This window comes from Pseudoliparis swirei, chromosome 6 (genome assembly GCF_029220125.1).
Source record: "Pseudoliparis swirei isolate HS2019 ecotype Mariana Trench chromosome 6, NWPU_hadal_v1, whole genome shotgun sequence".
NCBI lineage: Eukaryota > Metazoa > Chordata > Actinopteri > Perciformes > Liparidae > Pseudoliparis > Pseudoliparis swirei.
Genome location: NC_079393.1, coordinates 15,319,180 through 15,333,268, shown reverse-complemented (window position 1 = coordinate 15,333,268; position 14,089 = coordinate 15,319,180). Strand labels below are relative to the sequence as shown.

The 14,089-nt window shown below is 46.7% G+C and overlaps 1 protein-coding gene across 1 annotated transcript; it reads right to left on the bottom strand.

Moving 5' to 3' along the window:
• Positions 1 to 1,193: 1,193 nt before the first annotated feature.
• On the bottom strand, positions 1,194 to 5,775 carry prrt4a (proline rich transmembrane protein 4a). The gene is made up of 2 exons (XM_056417833.1): positions 4,965 to 5,775; positions 1,194 to 3,324 (listed from the first exon to the last, which is right to left on the bottom strand). The coding sequence occupies exons 1-2, from the start codon at positions 5,773 to 5,775 to the stop codon at positions 1,241 to 1,243; spliced, it is 2,895 nt and encodes a 964-aa protein (XP_056273808.1). The 3' UTR covers positions 1,194 to 1,240.
• Positions 5,776 to 14,089: the final 8,314 nt, after the last annotated feature.

Sequence of the window (14,089 nt, the reverse complement as noted above, 5' to 3'; positions counted from 1 at the left end):
ATAAGGTAACACTTTATAATAACTACACTATTTAGCATTAGTTAAGTATGAGTGAACACTTTATTCATAATTTATACAGCATTGTGCCAACATTAACACTCATTAGTATGCAATCCATAAACACAGTTATACATGTTTTGTTCTTGATTAATAAGATTAAGTATAATATCCAAGCTTACTAATCAAGAATATATAATGCGCTTCATGATGAGGTTTTCATACTTACTAAATGATGTATTCCACATTGTTAAATTAAGTAAAATATATTACAAACAAATTATTAAGAACTTATAGATGATCAATGAGATAATTTATAGTGTTAGTAAATTATTTTTAAAACGATTTAAATGTCAATTATCCATGCTTTATTTATACCTATAATGATTTAGATATGCACTGGTGGTTATGTACTATGTGTGCTTTATAAATGTGTTTTAATATGGCAATTTATGATTAATTCAGGTAGTTATAGTCATTAGTTAAATATTTTGTGTGACTTCATCTAAAGTGAAGACTACCATATTAAAGATACCCTTTAAATGGTTGACAAAAGAGACCATACAATAAAGGATTGATAAACTCATCCTGTGTATGCATGAATTGTACTTGAATTTCCAAGTGTATTACTCCACACTGAAATACTTCATGATAATCCAGTGAGAAAAGCATTACATGCCAAAAGCTTATAACTTTATCCACAACGTAAAGGCGAGCAAGCGCTCCCTTCAGTGAATTACATTTCAATTTGTATCGTTATTTAACACTGTAGATGAAACTGGGTCCATACAATCAAACGGGGAAGAGGTCATGGGGACTTATCTTTAGACCACGTCAAACTTTTTCCACTATTGAAAACACAACTGTACATCAACACCGTATAAACTTTGTTTGTCCACTCATATTAAATAAGGCCCTCTATTAGCTATACATCCTTTCATTTGCCTCTGCAGCTTCAAATATCACAAAGCTCAACATGTCACTTGTACAAATATTATAGCTGAGATGAACTGTGATGAAGACAGCCTTTAAAATCAAGTTTTCAACATATATAATATTTAAAGTACAGTATTTATAGAAAATAAGTTAGGCCTAAATATTTGTTCAATAATGTTAATTCCCTTTATTAGTTCAGGTAATTATTTTCATGTGCATACCTTTTAGGAAGCATGTAACCTAATCTGAGTGCTATTTCTGTACAATGTCATGAGCATTTCAATCATAACTGAACATTTACAACTTTCTACAATTCAATGGTGTCGCTGCAAACACTGAGAGTGTCAATTTGTCGGCACACGTTGACAAACTCCGCCTGAACAGCCAGATCCCATTCCAGCTGTTTGCTCTCACTCAGGTGTCTAGTAGCTGCCAGCCGGCCAGATCCATGACTATCCTGGGAGGCTAGGCTCAGGGTTCTGTAACGCCGGTGGTACGACAGGTGGGGGATTGCTCGGGGGAGGTTGCTCTGAGCAAAGTGTTGACCTCTGTTGGCCCAGGAATGTGAGCGCAGCTTTCCTGTCTCCTTGGGATTGCTGCACAGGCCATGTGTTGAACCAGAGACGCTCTCTTTCCAATCCCATTGTTCTCTTGACTGTGGTGGCTTGCTGTGAGATATCAAAGAGCTCTGTGGCTTGGAAGGTCTTGAACTGGATAGAATGTTGTCTTGCTCCATGTCACGACAAGAAGAGGTTCGGTATAGGGCATCTACTATAGAGCTAGGCCCTTGCTCCAATGCAACCTGGCTAGGAGAGCCCAAAGAGAGGCTGGAAGAAGCATGGAAGAGTCTTGGCCAACCAAAGATACTATGAGAGAACAGGGATTCACTGAACAGAGCCTGATCAATGCTGCGGGAAAGGTCTATGGGAGATGGGGGCCACAGATCCACAGTTGAGTCATTCTCCATTCCTAGGCTACCCAGTGACCAAAGCTGAGACTCAACTGCATTGTTTGGCTTGTGCGGTGGGCTTGGGGGTGTAGGGAGAGGTAGTACAGTTCTCTGGGCTTGGCTGGACTTGGGGACAAGCCCATTCCCAGGAGGATCCACCATTGAGAAAAGAGGAAGCGTCTCTGACTGTCCCTTTGATATGACATCACAGACCACCAACTTGTCCTGCTTACCCTGGGACCAATAAGTTTGAAAGGAGAGGACAGGAGAATCTGCACCTCCCTGAGTGGACAGGGTGAGTCCTCGTGAAGGGGAGCTAAAGGAGAGGCGGGACCAAGATCCTGGCTGGGGATTTGTTATGGTCTTCATGGAGGAATGTTTTTGACAGAATAGAGGGTGTGAACCAATGAGAGACAAACCGAGACACACTCCAATCTCACAGAGCCTACTGCCTACCTGGTATCCCCACCAGGGCCAGGGCTGGAACCCATAGCCATCAACTCCGCCCAAACCAAGGGCATGCAGGATCCCATAACACTGGAGGCCTCCACACCCTAACAAACACAACGAAGCCCCTACTCCAGCTCCTGCTGCCCTTCCCCAGTCCTCCGCTTTGGCAAAGGGGCAACGTGGAGGTGGCATCACTGCAGGAGGTCCTCCACTCTCTCCATTGTCATTCAGCCGGTAGATGTATTTAGTATTGAATTGCATCAAGCAGTAGAAGATGAGGTAGGAGCATGAGAGAAAGATGGTGAGACATACAAACACACCCTGAGGGAATAGCAGGATCACTGAGGGGAGGCTGTGGAAGAGCTGAAGCATGCCAACACAACCCAGAGACACCCCAGAATACAGCATGGACATACACAGTAACAGGCAAGGTTTGGGTAAGGCTGAGAACGAGGTGGAATCAGAGGGAAGTGGGAATGAAAGATCCACGCGTGAGCGTATGCAAAGAAGATTGAAGGCTAGGGAGAAGGCTGAAATCAGGCAGGGAAAGGGCAGCTCGGAGAGCAGCAGAGAGCCCAGAGGGGGAAGCCGGTCTTGATGATTGTAAGCATCATAGAGCAAACAGAAAGCCTGGATCCCTGCAAATGCTAGAAGGAACAAGTGCAGCAGGGTGAAGTAGGGGCTTCCCGGGGGACACCGCAGGGGCAGGCCTAACAGGCACACCACAGAGATTAGGCCAAATACACTAAAGACAGACCCGAGGCCATAGACGTGTGCTTCCCATGCAAATCCCCATGTGGCGAGGGCAGAGTTCCAGTCCGAATACAGAGGGACGAAAAGGACAGAGCTCAGAGTCAGATCGGGGCGCAGGGACTCGCTGGGGGTAAAGTCATCTGGGTAGGTGGGAGTCCAGGACTGGTTGGATGTTTTGCAGGTTGTGGTGGAAGTGACACTGGTCTTTGGGAGATGCGGGTCATCATCCTTGGAGTCATCTGAAAAAGCAAGTACGATAAATTGAAACATTACCAACAAATTCATTTGTTGTGTCATTAGAGTCCGAAGGGAAAACATTTCAAACGCAGACATAACTGAATGTTTTAAGCGGAAAAATGGAGAAACTATGCTAACACACTCAAATATGATGATGAACATGCTAAACTTATGGAAAATAAACATTAGCTGCGTCGTCATTTTGAGCATGTTAATATGCTGCTGATGATTTTAAGAGTGTTGACAGTAGTTGACAGTTGAATCCATCATAATAGGTTTAAATGAATACAGATCAAAGTGATTTATATGCACTGTATTTGTGTCCAAAAAGAGAGGAAGGGAATATCTGCCATGTGTGAAGTTCATCCATTATGAAACAGAGCCGGCTTGTAACTGGGAATCTGTAACTGGGTCACAGAGAGAGAGAGAGAGAGAGGAGAATGTGGATGTAGTGTCCAAAGAAAATGTGTTTTGATTAGCCAGTATTGACCTCATTGATGCTCTCATTCTGTGTGGCAATTATTAAGCACGCCCAAAACGTTTTGGAGTGTCATTAATGTTGCATTCTCTCCACAATAACATGCAGAGCTATTAAAATTTCAGATCTGACTATGATTGTTTGACCAATAAATATTGTAAGCATCTCATTCTCTCGGTGAAATGACATTCAGAGTAAGCTGTATGCCACCATATACTGGGAACCTACTGGTTATAACTGGGATGTGTCTCTTTCTGGTCCTCCATTTGCAGTGGAGGGATTGTGTCAATTCAGAAGCAGCAAACTAATATTTGATACATTTGCTCTATAAACTGGCAGTAAAGTTGTGTCTATTATAGTTATTGTGTCTCATACTGTTATAAGTATCAGTATTGAGAATAAACACTTTACAGAATGCCACAAATGAACATACCCAAAACTAAAGTGTGCAGTGTAAGGAAAGAGCTATTGATTTGATTTGTGTGCAAAACTGTGATGCAAAAATATTGTTTTAGAAGTGCTTAAAATTATGTTTGAGTGGTGAGATATTTAAAAAAATATATATTTTGGGGTTTTGTCTGTAGAATTTCAGAAATGTTTTCTTTTAGCAATTGCAAGACTAGAGGAAGGGTAAGTTTTCACAGTTATGTCAAAGCCCTCCTCCCTTCATGCTTGTGGACATAACACATCATTTACTTGGACAAGTGAGTGCCATTATGTGTTTGTGTATGTGTGTGTACAGTAAATACTGCATTTGCATGTGCACCACACTATCCAGAAACCTTTGGGTGTAGGTAATAGACACTGACTGAATTAAATGTTTTGACATCAACAAGATAGAAATAATCAAATGTTTGAGAGAAAAGGAGAGGAGAGAGAGTCGAGGAAAAATTAAGGAGATATTTTTGAGGCGCGTAAAAGCTTGGAGGAGTGTAGGGATGCAAACCCTTTTGTGAGTGTAATGTGTCTGCCTGCAGAATACCTATCAGAAACACTGCAGTCACACATAGACATGGAGTCTTGTAGATTTAATTTTACATATTTAATGAGGGTAACACTATCAATCCTTCAATTCAGTATAGACCATATGTGGTTACTGGGATTGGTGTTAGGTTCAGTGAATGATAGATGTTACAAATATATGTGATTTCATTCAAGGCTTACCTTTATCTGCCTCCATGGTTACAACTCCTCTGTGTAAAATATCACCCATAATATCAATCCATCCATCTCCAGCCTCTTTTACTGGGACTGTCCCCTCCTGTGTCTCTTTTTGCATGGCAACATAAGGGCCTGTGGTCCATCCCCAAACAGCTACTGGTGGAGTGGGGCGCTCAGGGCTGGGCCCAGGTCGAGCAGACAGTGGGGAAGTGAAGTCCGGAACTGGTGGCAGTGAGCCAGACCGAAGAGAAGGTAACTGTCCTTCAGTCATCTCATTCTGAGAGGCTGAGAAAGTTGGCTGATTCTCTGCTGTCTGTGTAGAATGCAATATGGATCGCGTATTTGTCTCAGCTGGCTGGTACTTCACTGTTTGTTCCTGCGTGGGTCGAGGTAGTGAACCCCTTGATGAAGACCTTGTTGGTTGTGTGCTCTTCTTGGAGATCTCATCTTCGGCATCGGAAGGTTTGGATATGATAAGTCCCTTCTCATTAGGATACAAGCGAGATGTCTCTGTGCTTTCCTGGAAATCAATGTATTCACCAATAACACCTTGTCTATCGGATTCCTCAGATGACAATTGGGGCCAACTCTCAGGCTGACCCGGGAAGTCAACATTCTCAGTTCCAAACATGGGATTCCCCGGTGCTAAACCAGATGCCTGTGGTCTCTGAGAAGGCTGTGTGAGACGCCGTACTGCTGTGTCGGTTTCTGGCTGTTGTGCATCCTTGACATTTTTTCCAGTGAAAGCTATGACATAAAGTGAGAGAGGTAAGGAGAGGAGGAGAAAAAGATAAAGATTCCACAGAGAGTGCATGGCGAGGGTCTACAAATTCCACCGCAAAGTCACATGCTGGATGCTTTGAGGGGTATTGTCCTGTCACAAGCTTGACCGATTTTTCACTTCAGATCTCTGAGGGATCTCATGCTTAACACACCTGGGCAGGGGGGAAGGGAGAAAGGTCAATCACATTCAAGACACAATCTCTGTAACCACTCATCAAACGTTGCGCATGTCTAGGATATTTGCAATGAATAATTTGTATTTCTGAATATAGGGCAAGTACTAAAATGCGAATATGAAAGCATTCAAAACCTCCTACCCTTTCAAAACCTCCTACCCTTTCAGTCCCATAACATACTCGCAGAGTGCAAATGGTCATTTATTATAACGACACATTAAGAGACATTAAGTACACGATGGCTTTCTTACCTCATCATTAGCCCACTCTGCTGCAGCCTCTTTAAACATGTATGCTCCTCCGTGTTGCTGCATGCCTGCAGTCTCTCTCTGCGTAGCACTCTGTGTCCTTTCATACTCGCTGTGTTGTGCCCCTCTACTCTCCATCAGTCGGCACATGGGACAGACCCCACCTCCTCGAGACAACCCCCGCTGTCCCACTCTCTGCTGCTGCACTTATCTGACCGTCAGATTGACTGTTTGCACAATCCCGTTCTCCTAAATGTGAGGCATCATCCACGCCACACTCGGTATCATCTCCTACTGCTGTTTCTGTTCATCACATCTCTCTGGTATGCGAACTGTGTTTGATGTTTAATATAATATAAAAATAAAATAATAATAACATAAAAGAAGAGACGAAAAGAGACATTAGGAGAAGAGGACAGGGAAGAGAAAAGAAGAGAAGAGAAGGACAGGGAAGCGAAGAGAATAGAAGAAACAGGAAGAGAGGAGACGAGAAGAGACAGACAAAAATGAAAAAGGCATAAATATGGAATAGAGGCCAAAACATGCTCGTCAATCACCAGGCAGAGTGCCCTGCACTGAACCAACCAGCGCTACAGTTCAACACACACTATTGCTTTTAACTTATAACGGATGCTGTGCCCTTCCTCTTAAAGTGGCCATCAATGTGTGTCACGAACAGTAGTTACATGACGCAGTAAATTCTCTTTGAATGGCAGACGTGCATGTTGCACAATAGTGGTAGCTTGTGTACATACTGTCCCTCTGTACCAAGAGGATGCCATTATTGACATACTATCTAACCTGAATAACTCATGACATTGTTGCCATGCCATTAGTGTGGGAAGAGCCTTTGATTCAAATGATCTCTCTGATGATGCCATGCTCACTTTCTTTATTTTCTTGTTCATGCATGTAGTTTTACCCAGTGGGGGATATCCAGTAGCCTAGTGGCCTGATTCTATTCCCATGGGTGGTTCTAAAATAGACACTGATCCACATACCTTTGGATGCATTTTAAAGTCAGAGAGTCATAGTCACACATCTGTGCCGTCTCTTTGAGGCTGAGGTAGGGAACTGAACAGTCCTCCACTGACCATTGCTGAACTGTGTCGACCATTCTGGCTACCGCGGGAGTTTACAGCAGTCACCGTAACTGCTGTGTACATTCCGCCTCAAGCTAACACGGACATAGCGCTGAAGGAACTCTACGGGGCGATCAGCGAGCAGGAGTCGGCACACCCCGAGGCTGCTTTCATTGTGGCGGGGGACTTCAACAAAGCGAACCTGAAGAAAGTTCTCCCGAAGTTCTACCAACACATAACAAGCAACACGCTGGGGAGCGGATTCTCGACCACTGCTACACTCCCTTCCGGGATGGGTACAAAGCCCTCCCCCGCCCATCGTTTCGCAAATCGGACCACGTCTCCATCCAAATACTCCCGCCTACAGGCAGAGGCTTAAGCAGCAACCAATCGCTGTGAAGGAAGTGCAACGCTGGTCGGACCAATCGGAGTCTATGCTACAGGACTGTTTTGAACGTGCTGACTGGGATGTGTTCAGGGTCGCGTCGGACAACAACGTCAGTGAGTACGCGTCCTCAGTCACCGGGTTCATCAAGAAATGCATAGATGACGTTGTTCCTACCAAGTCGGTTCGGATTTATCCCAACCAGAAACCGTGGATAAATGGCGATGTTCGCTGCACTCCGACGCGTAACACCGCCTTTGACTCCGGGAATATGGCGGAATACAAAAGAGCCCGCTACGACCTCCATAAGACCATCGGCTCTGCCAAGCGGGAGTTCAGGAACAAGGTGGAGGAAAAGCTCAAGAGCCATGACGTGAGAGGTGTGTGGAAGGGGCTACAGACAATCACGGACTTCAGAAGGAGAACCAGCGGTGAAGAGAACTCCTCTACCTCCCTCCCAGGCGAGCTAAATACATTCTTTGCTCGGTTCGACGTGAACGGCAGCCCGCGAAGGCAGCGCTGCCGAGGAGACCAGCCTGCTGATCATCTCAGAGGCTGACGTGCGCAGAGCCTTCAAGCGGGTGGACATCCGGAAGGCGGCAGGTCCCGACCACATCCCCGGGCGCGCCCTCAGAGCATGTGCAGACCAGTTGGCAGGAGTCTTCGCAGACATCTTCAACCTCTCCCTGTCCCAGGCTGTTGTTCCTGAGAGCTTCAAGATGTCCACCATTGTGCCTGTCCCCAAACACCCCAAGGTAACCTGCCTGAATGACTGGAGACCCGTAGCCCTCACCTCGATTGTCAGTAAATGCTTGAGAGGTTGGTCAAGGACTTCATTTGTTCCATGTTGCCTGCCACGCTGGACCCATGGCAATTTGCATATCGTCAAAACAGATCCACCGACGACGCAATTGCCATGGCACTTCACACCGCCCTTTCCCACCTGGGGGTGAGGAACTGTTGTGTGCGAATGCTGGTTGTGGACTACAGCTCAGCGTTCAACACTATTGTTCCCGCCAAGCTCGACACCAAGCTCAGAGGTCTAGGCCTGCACTCTACCATGTGCAGCTGGATACTGGACTTCCTGTCGGGCCACCGCCAGGTGGTGAGGATGGGCGGTACCACCTCAGAGCCGCTGACCCTCAACACGGGAGCCCCTCAGGGATGCGTGTTGAGCCCTCTCCTCTACTCCGTGTACACCCACGACTGCACGGCCATGCACAGCTCCAACGTCATCATCAAGTTTGCTGACGACACAACAGTGTTGGGGCTGATCACCGACGACGACGAGACAGCCTACAGGGAGGAGGTTGGATCACTGGTACAGTGGTGCCAGGAGAACAGCCTCGTCCTCAACGTCAAGAAGACCAAGGAGCTGATCGTGGACTACAGGAAGCGGAGAGGAGAGCACACCCCATCTCCATAGACGGAGTTGCAGTAGAGGGTCAGCAGCTTCAAGTTCCTCGGCGTGCACATCTCCGAGGACCTCACATGGACCACGCACACCACTCACGTGGTGAAAAGGGCCCAACAACGCCTGTATTTCCTTAGGCGACTGAGGAAATTCAACATGGCCCCCGCATCCTCAGAACATTCTACACCAGTACCATCGAGAGTGTTCTGACAGGTTGCATCACCGTCTGGTACGGGAACTGCACCGCCCTGGAGCGTAGGGCACTACAGAGGGTGGTGCGGTCGGCACAGTACATCGTTGGAGGTGAGCTTCCTCCATCCTGGACATATACACCAGGCGGTGCGTGGCCAGGGCCAAACGGATGATGAAAGACAATAACCACCCCGGCCACAAACTGTTCACCCTTCTACCGTCAGGCAGGCGATACCGCAGTATCAAGTGCCGCACAAACAGACTGAGGGACAGCTTCTTCAGTCAGGCCATCAGGCTGCTGAACAAGGACTGAGACCCTCATTAACACTATACACCAGAACATATTCTGTGAATATCTATGGCCATGGTGTATATTTTATTACATTGTTTTATATATATATATATTGTATATATATATATATATTGTCTCAAAAAAGTGTATATTTTATTACATTGTTTTATATATATATATTGTCATGATGTATATTCTATTACATTGTTTTATATACATATATTGTTAATACTTTCTTCTTCTTTTTGGGGATATTGTATAGTTTATTCTCATTCTTATTCTTTTTTTAGTCTGCTACTGCTGTCGGGTGTTTTGCACATAAGAATTTCACAAACCGATTATACTTGTATAAAAGGGGATGTGACAATAAAAACTTGAAACTTGAAACTTGAAACTTGAAACTAGCAGGACACATGATCTTTTAAGCTAGAATTATTGTTGTTAGGGCATTCTGCCAAAAACACATTGATTCTACCGCCATCCAAAAATAGTTGATAAATACAGATCTGCCAAACCTATATTTAGAACAAAACACCAACACTTAAAGACTGATTCTTCATGCCAAGAATACATTGGCTGTGACAGTGAATACCATAGCCAATAATAAAGAGAGCAGTTTACCACCTGTCTCTAAAGTTTAGTCAGTCAGCCAGTGATGAAGACAGGAACTTCCCAAGGGGTGTGATCAACACGCTGTCTGCGAGGACACAGGAAAGCACCAAGCCAGCCGGAACTAAAGTGACTGGATAGGAACAATGACAGGCCAAACATGTGAGCTCAGTGAGGGATATGGACAAATTATTGCCGCCTCACACTTGCTATCCTAATTCATTGGATTACGGGTTTCTGTTTAGACAGGTCATGCTCCAACAAGATAACGTTAGCAGGGATTGTGGTCCAGCTGGGCATGTGGACCGTCAAGACAAGACGGCGTTTATCAATGGGACTTTTTTTAATGCTCGGCCGGTGTGCGGTATTAACTGGTTTTTGAATTAACTGGTTTTGGTACGCGTGCATGAGGCAGATGTGCCGTAGGAGTGGCCTCGAGTTGCCTCTCAGGACCCGTCTCGACTAACTAGGAAATGCACATTTCCATCGCTTAGCCTCTCTGTCACGTTCTTTTAATGTAACTCTAATGTTTGAAAGACTAAACACGGATGACTTTGCTGTAAAATGTGAAACCTGTTCGGGAGGCTGTAGTTGAGACGCCGAGGACACGGAGCGAGGACAAAGTAGGTGACTCTGCTGATGCCTGTTCAATATACTACTAACTTCAATAAATACTTGACAAAATGCTCTTGTTGTCAGTCTGATATTTATGTTATACGTCGTTATCTGACGTCCAGTCGATGTGAGACCAGTTTACTCTTCATACAGTGTGTAATGAAGCATGTAGCCGTTGTTTACACCCAGCTCGCCCACCGCTGTCAGCTGGGAAACTGTGATCGACTCAGATTAAATTGTGATACAACACTGTGTGCTCTCACGTCTCTTATGTTTTATATTCGAGACTACGGATCCACATATATCCTCGTAACTATACTCTACCCTGTGCAGCACTCACTGGTCCAGATTAAACATGACTGTTACCTGTTGTTACGATAAGGACACACATTGAATAACTACACACAGGAGTGAGCGTGTCTTTAGACACATGACGGGGGAGCAGCTTGCTCCAGCCTTCGTTTAGGATTTCGACGGCATTAACGTAACGTTTTCCACCTTCATGACGATCATATCACTTGTTGACTGGCGATAAGAAAATTTAAAAAATGGATAAAGATTAACGCCAAGAATCGAACCCACGATCATCTGCAACCATAGGGCCTCCTCAGTGGCATCCCAACTACCACACTGAGCTATAGAGGAATATGGGTTGACACAGCCGCGCCAATATGGATGGCGCGGCTGTGTCCAGTCGCCGTCGCGGCAGCTCCGCGGAGATTGTGCGCTCTTTTAGTTTTTGTGTTTATTTTTAATATTTTCTTTGCCACAAACACATCGGCACTAACAACATACGACCGCAGCACACTTTTGGACATAAACTTTTGCGCAAAACAAGGGTTTTGTCCACTTTTTCCATCGATCCAGCGTGGCGCAGAGATTGTACAGCGAACCAAAACAACAACAGTGGAGCCGCTACTACGGGAGACGACGAAACATCGAGGGAAACGGGCGAATTGAACAGACTGAGAGTTCAAGCCCACCGTCCACCTTTGCCCAGCATCCTTCTTGCTAACGTCCAGTCTCTGGAAAATAAGATGGATGATTTTAGGGCAAGGATCAGATTCCAACGGGACATGCGGATTGTAACATCTTTTGTCTGACGGAAACTTGGCTGACCCGCTGGTGCCGGATCGAGTCATATGCCCAACCGAGTCCTTCTCTGTTTTCCGTGCAGACAGAGCGGAAGAGTCTGGTAAATCTAAGGGTGGAGGGTTTGCTTCATGACAAACAACATGTGGTGTGACCCCAAGAACATTAAGACTCTTTCTCGTTCCTGCTCGCGAACCTGGAACATCTGACGATCTCATGCCGTCCATTCTACCTTCCCGGAGTTCAGCTCGGTCATCACCACAGCCGTCTACATTCCACCACAAGCGGACACCGACGTAGCACTATCGGACCTACATGATGTGTTATGTCGGCATCAGAACAAGTATCCCGACGGCTGTGGTGGTGGCTGGGGACTTTAACAGGGCAAACCTAAAAAGTCATGCGAACTTTCACCAGCACATTACGTGTGCTACCAGAGGAAAGAACGTTGGACCACTGCTATCGCCATTCAAGAGAGGCTACAAGGCTGTCTCTCTCCCTCCGTTAGGGAAATCAGACCATGCCGCCATTTTTCTGCTTCCGGAGTATAAACAAAGGATCGCGGAAGCGGTAGTGACGAGGAACGTAATGCGGTGGTCTGACCAATCAGAGGCTGAGCTACAGGACGCTCACGTCGTCGACTGGGACATGATCCAATCCAGTTCCAGTGACGCAGCGAGTTGCGGAAGTAGCAATGAGCCTCATAGCAACGCTAACGGACACCATCGTCCACACGGTAAAAGTTAGGGTCTTTCCTAACCAAAAGCCGTGGGTTGATGGATCCATCCGTGAAGCTGTGAACGCCTGCATTGCTGCCTATAACTCCGGTCTTGTATCCGGCAACATGGACGAGTACAAGGCAGCGGTCTATGGACTGAGGAGAGCGGTGAAGGACGCCAAAAGGAGGTACCGAGACAGAGTGGAATCACAGATGGAGCAGCGCGACACCAGGCGCCTATGGCAGGGGCTACGGACTATCACAAACTACCAGAGCAGACCCCGCAATGGTGAGTGCCGACGCATCCCTAGCGGACGACCTGAACTCATTTTATGCACGGTTTGAGGCTAGCAACAACAGCGCTAGCTCGCCGGCTAACAACAACACCGTTAGCGTAGCCGAGGTGAGTTCTACCGCTGGGGATGAACACACACTCTCTGTGACCGAGCACAGTGTGAGGAGGGCTCTGTTGAGGGTGAACACCAGGAAAGCTGCAGGTCCAGATGGCATATCTGGGCGAGTACTGAAGACCTGTGCTAACCAGCTAGCTCCAGTGTTCACCACAATATTCAACCTCTCCTGGCTGAGTCCGTGGTCCCCGCCTGCTTCAAGAGATCCACTATTGTCCCTGTGCCCAAGAATGCTTCTCCAGCATGTATGAATGACTACCGACCGGTGGCCCTCACCTCGGTGGTCATGAAATGCTGAGAGGCTGATAAGGACTACATCTGCGCCTTCCTCCTTCCTCCATGGACCCGCTGCAGTTTGCTTATCGCCCAAACAGATCCACGGATGATGCTGTCTCCCAGGTACTGCACACCACACTCTCTCATCTGGACAGCCAGAGGGGGGACTATGTGAGACTGCTGTTCATTGATTATAGTTCAGCTTTCAACACCATAGTCCCCTCCAGACTGGCCGGCAAGCTGATTGAGCTGGGACTGAACACCCCTGTGTGCTTGGATCCTGGACTTCCTGACCGCCAGGCCACAGGTGGTCAGGGTGGGCAGACACACCTCAAATCCCTCACCCTGAACACAGGATCCCCCAGGGTTGCGTCCTCAGCCCCTACTGTACTCCCTGTACACACATGACTGTGTGGCCAGGTTCAGCTCAACACCATCATCAAGTTTGCGGATGACACAGTGGGGGAGGGCCTGATCTCCGTCAACGCTGAGAAGGCCTACCTGGAGGAAGTTGCTGATCTGTCACTCTGGTGCCAGGACAACAGCCTCATCATGAATGTCACCAAAACTAAGGAGCTGATTGTGGACTTTAGGAGGGTACAACAACAGAGGACGTACTCACCACTGGGGATTAACGGGACTACTGTGGAGAGGGTGAGCGGGTATAAATACCTGGGAGTCCACATCACCGAGGATCTGACATGGTCAACAAACACAGACACTCTGGTGAGAAAGGCAAGGCAGCGCCTCTACCACCTCAGGCAGCTGAGGAAATTTAAAGTTTCCCAGAGGATCCTTCAGTCCTTCTACTCTGGAGCTGTAGAGAGCGTCCTGAC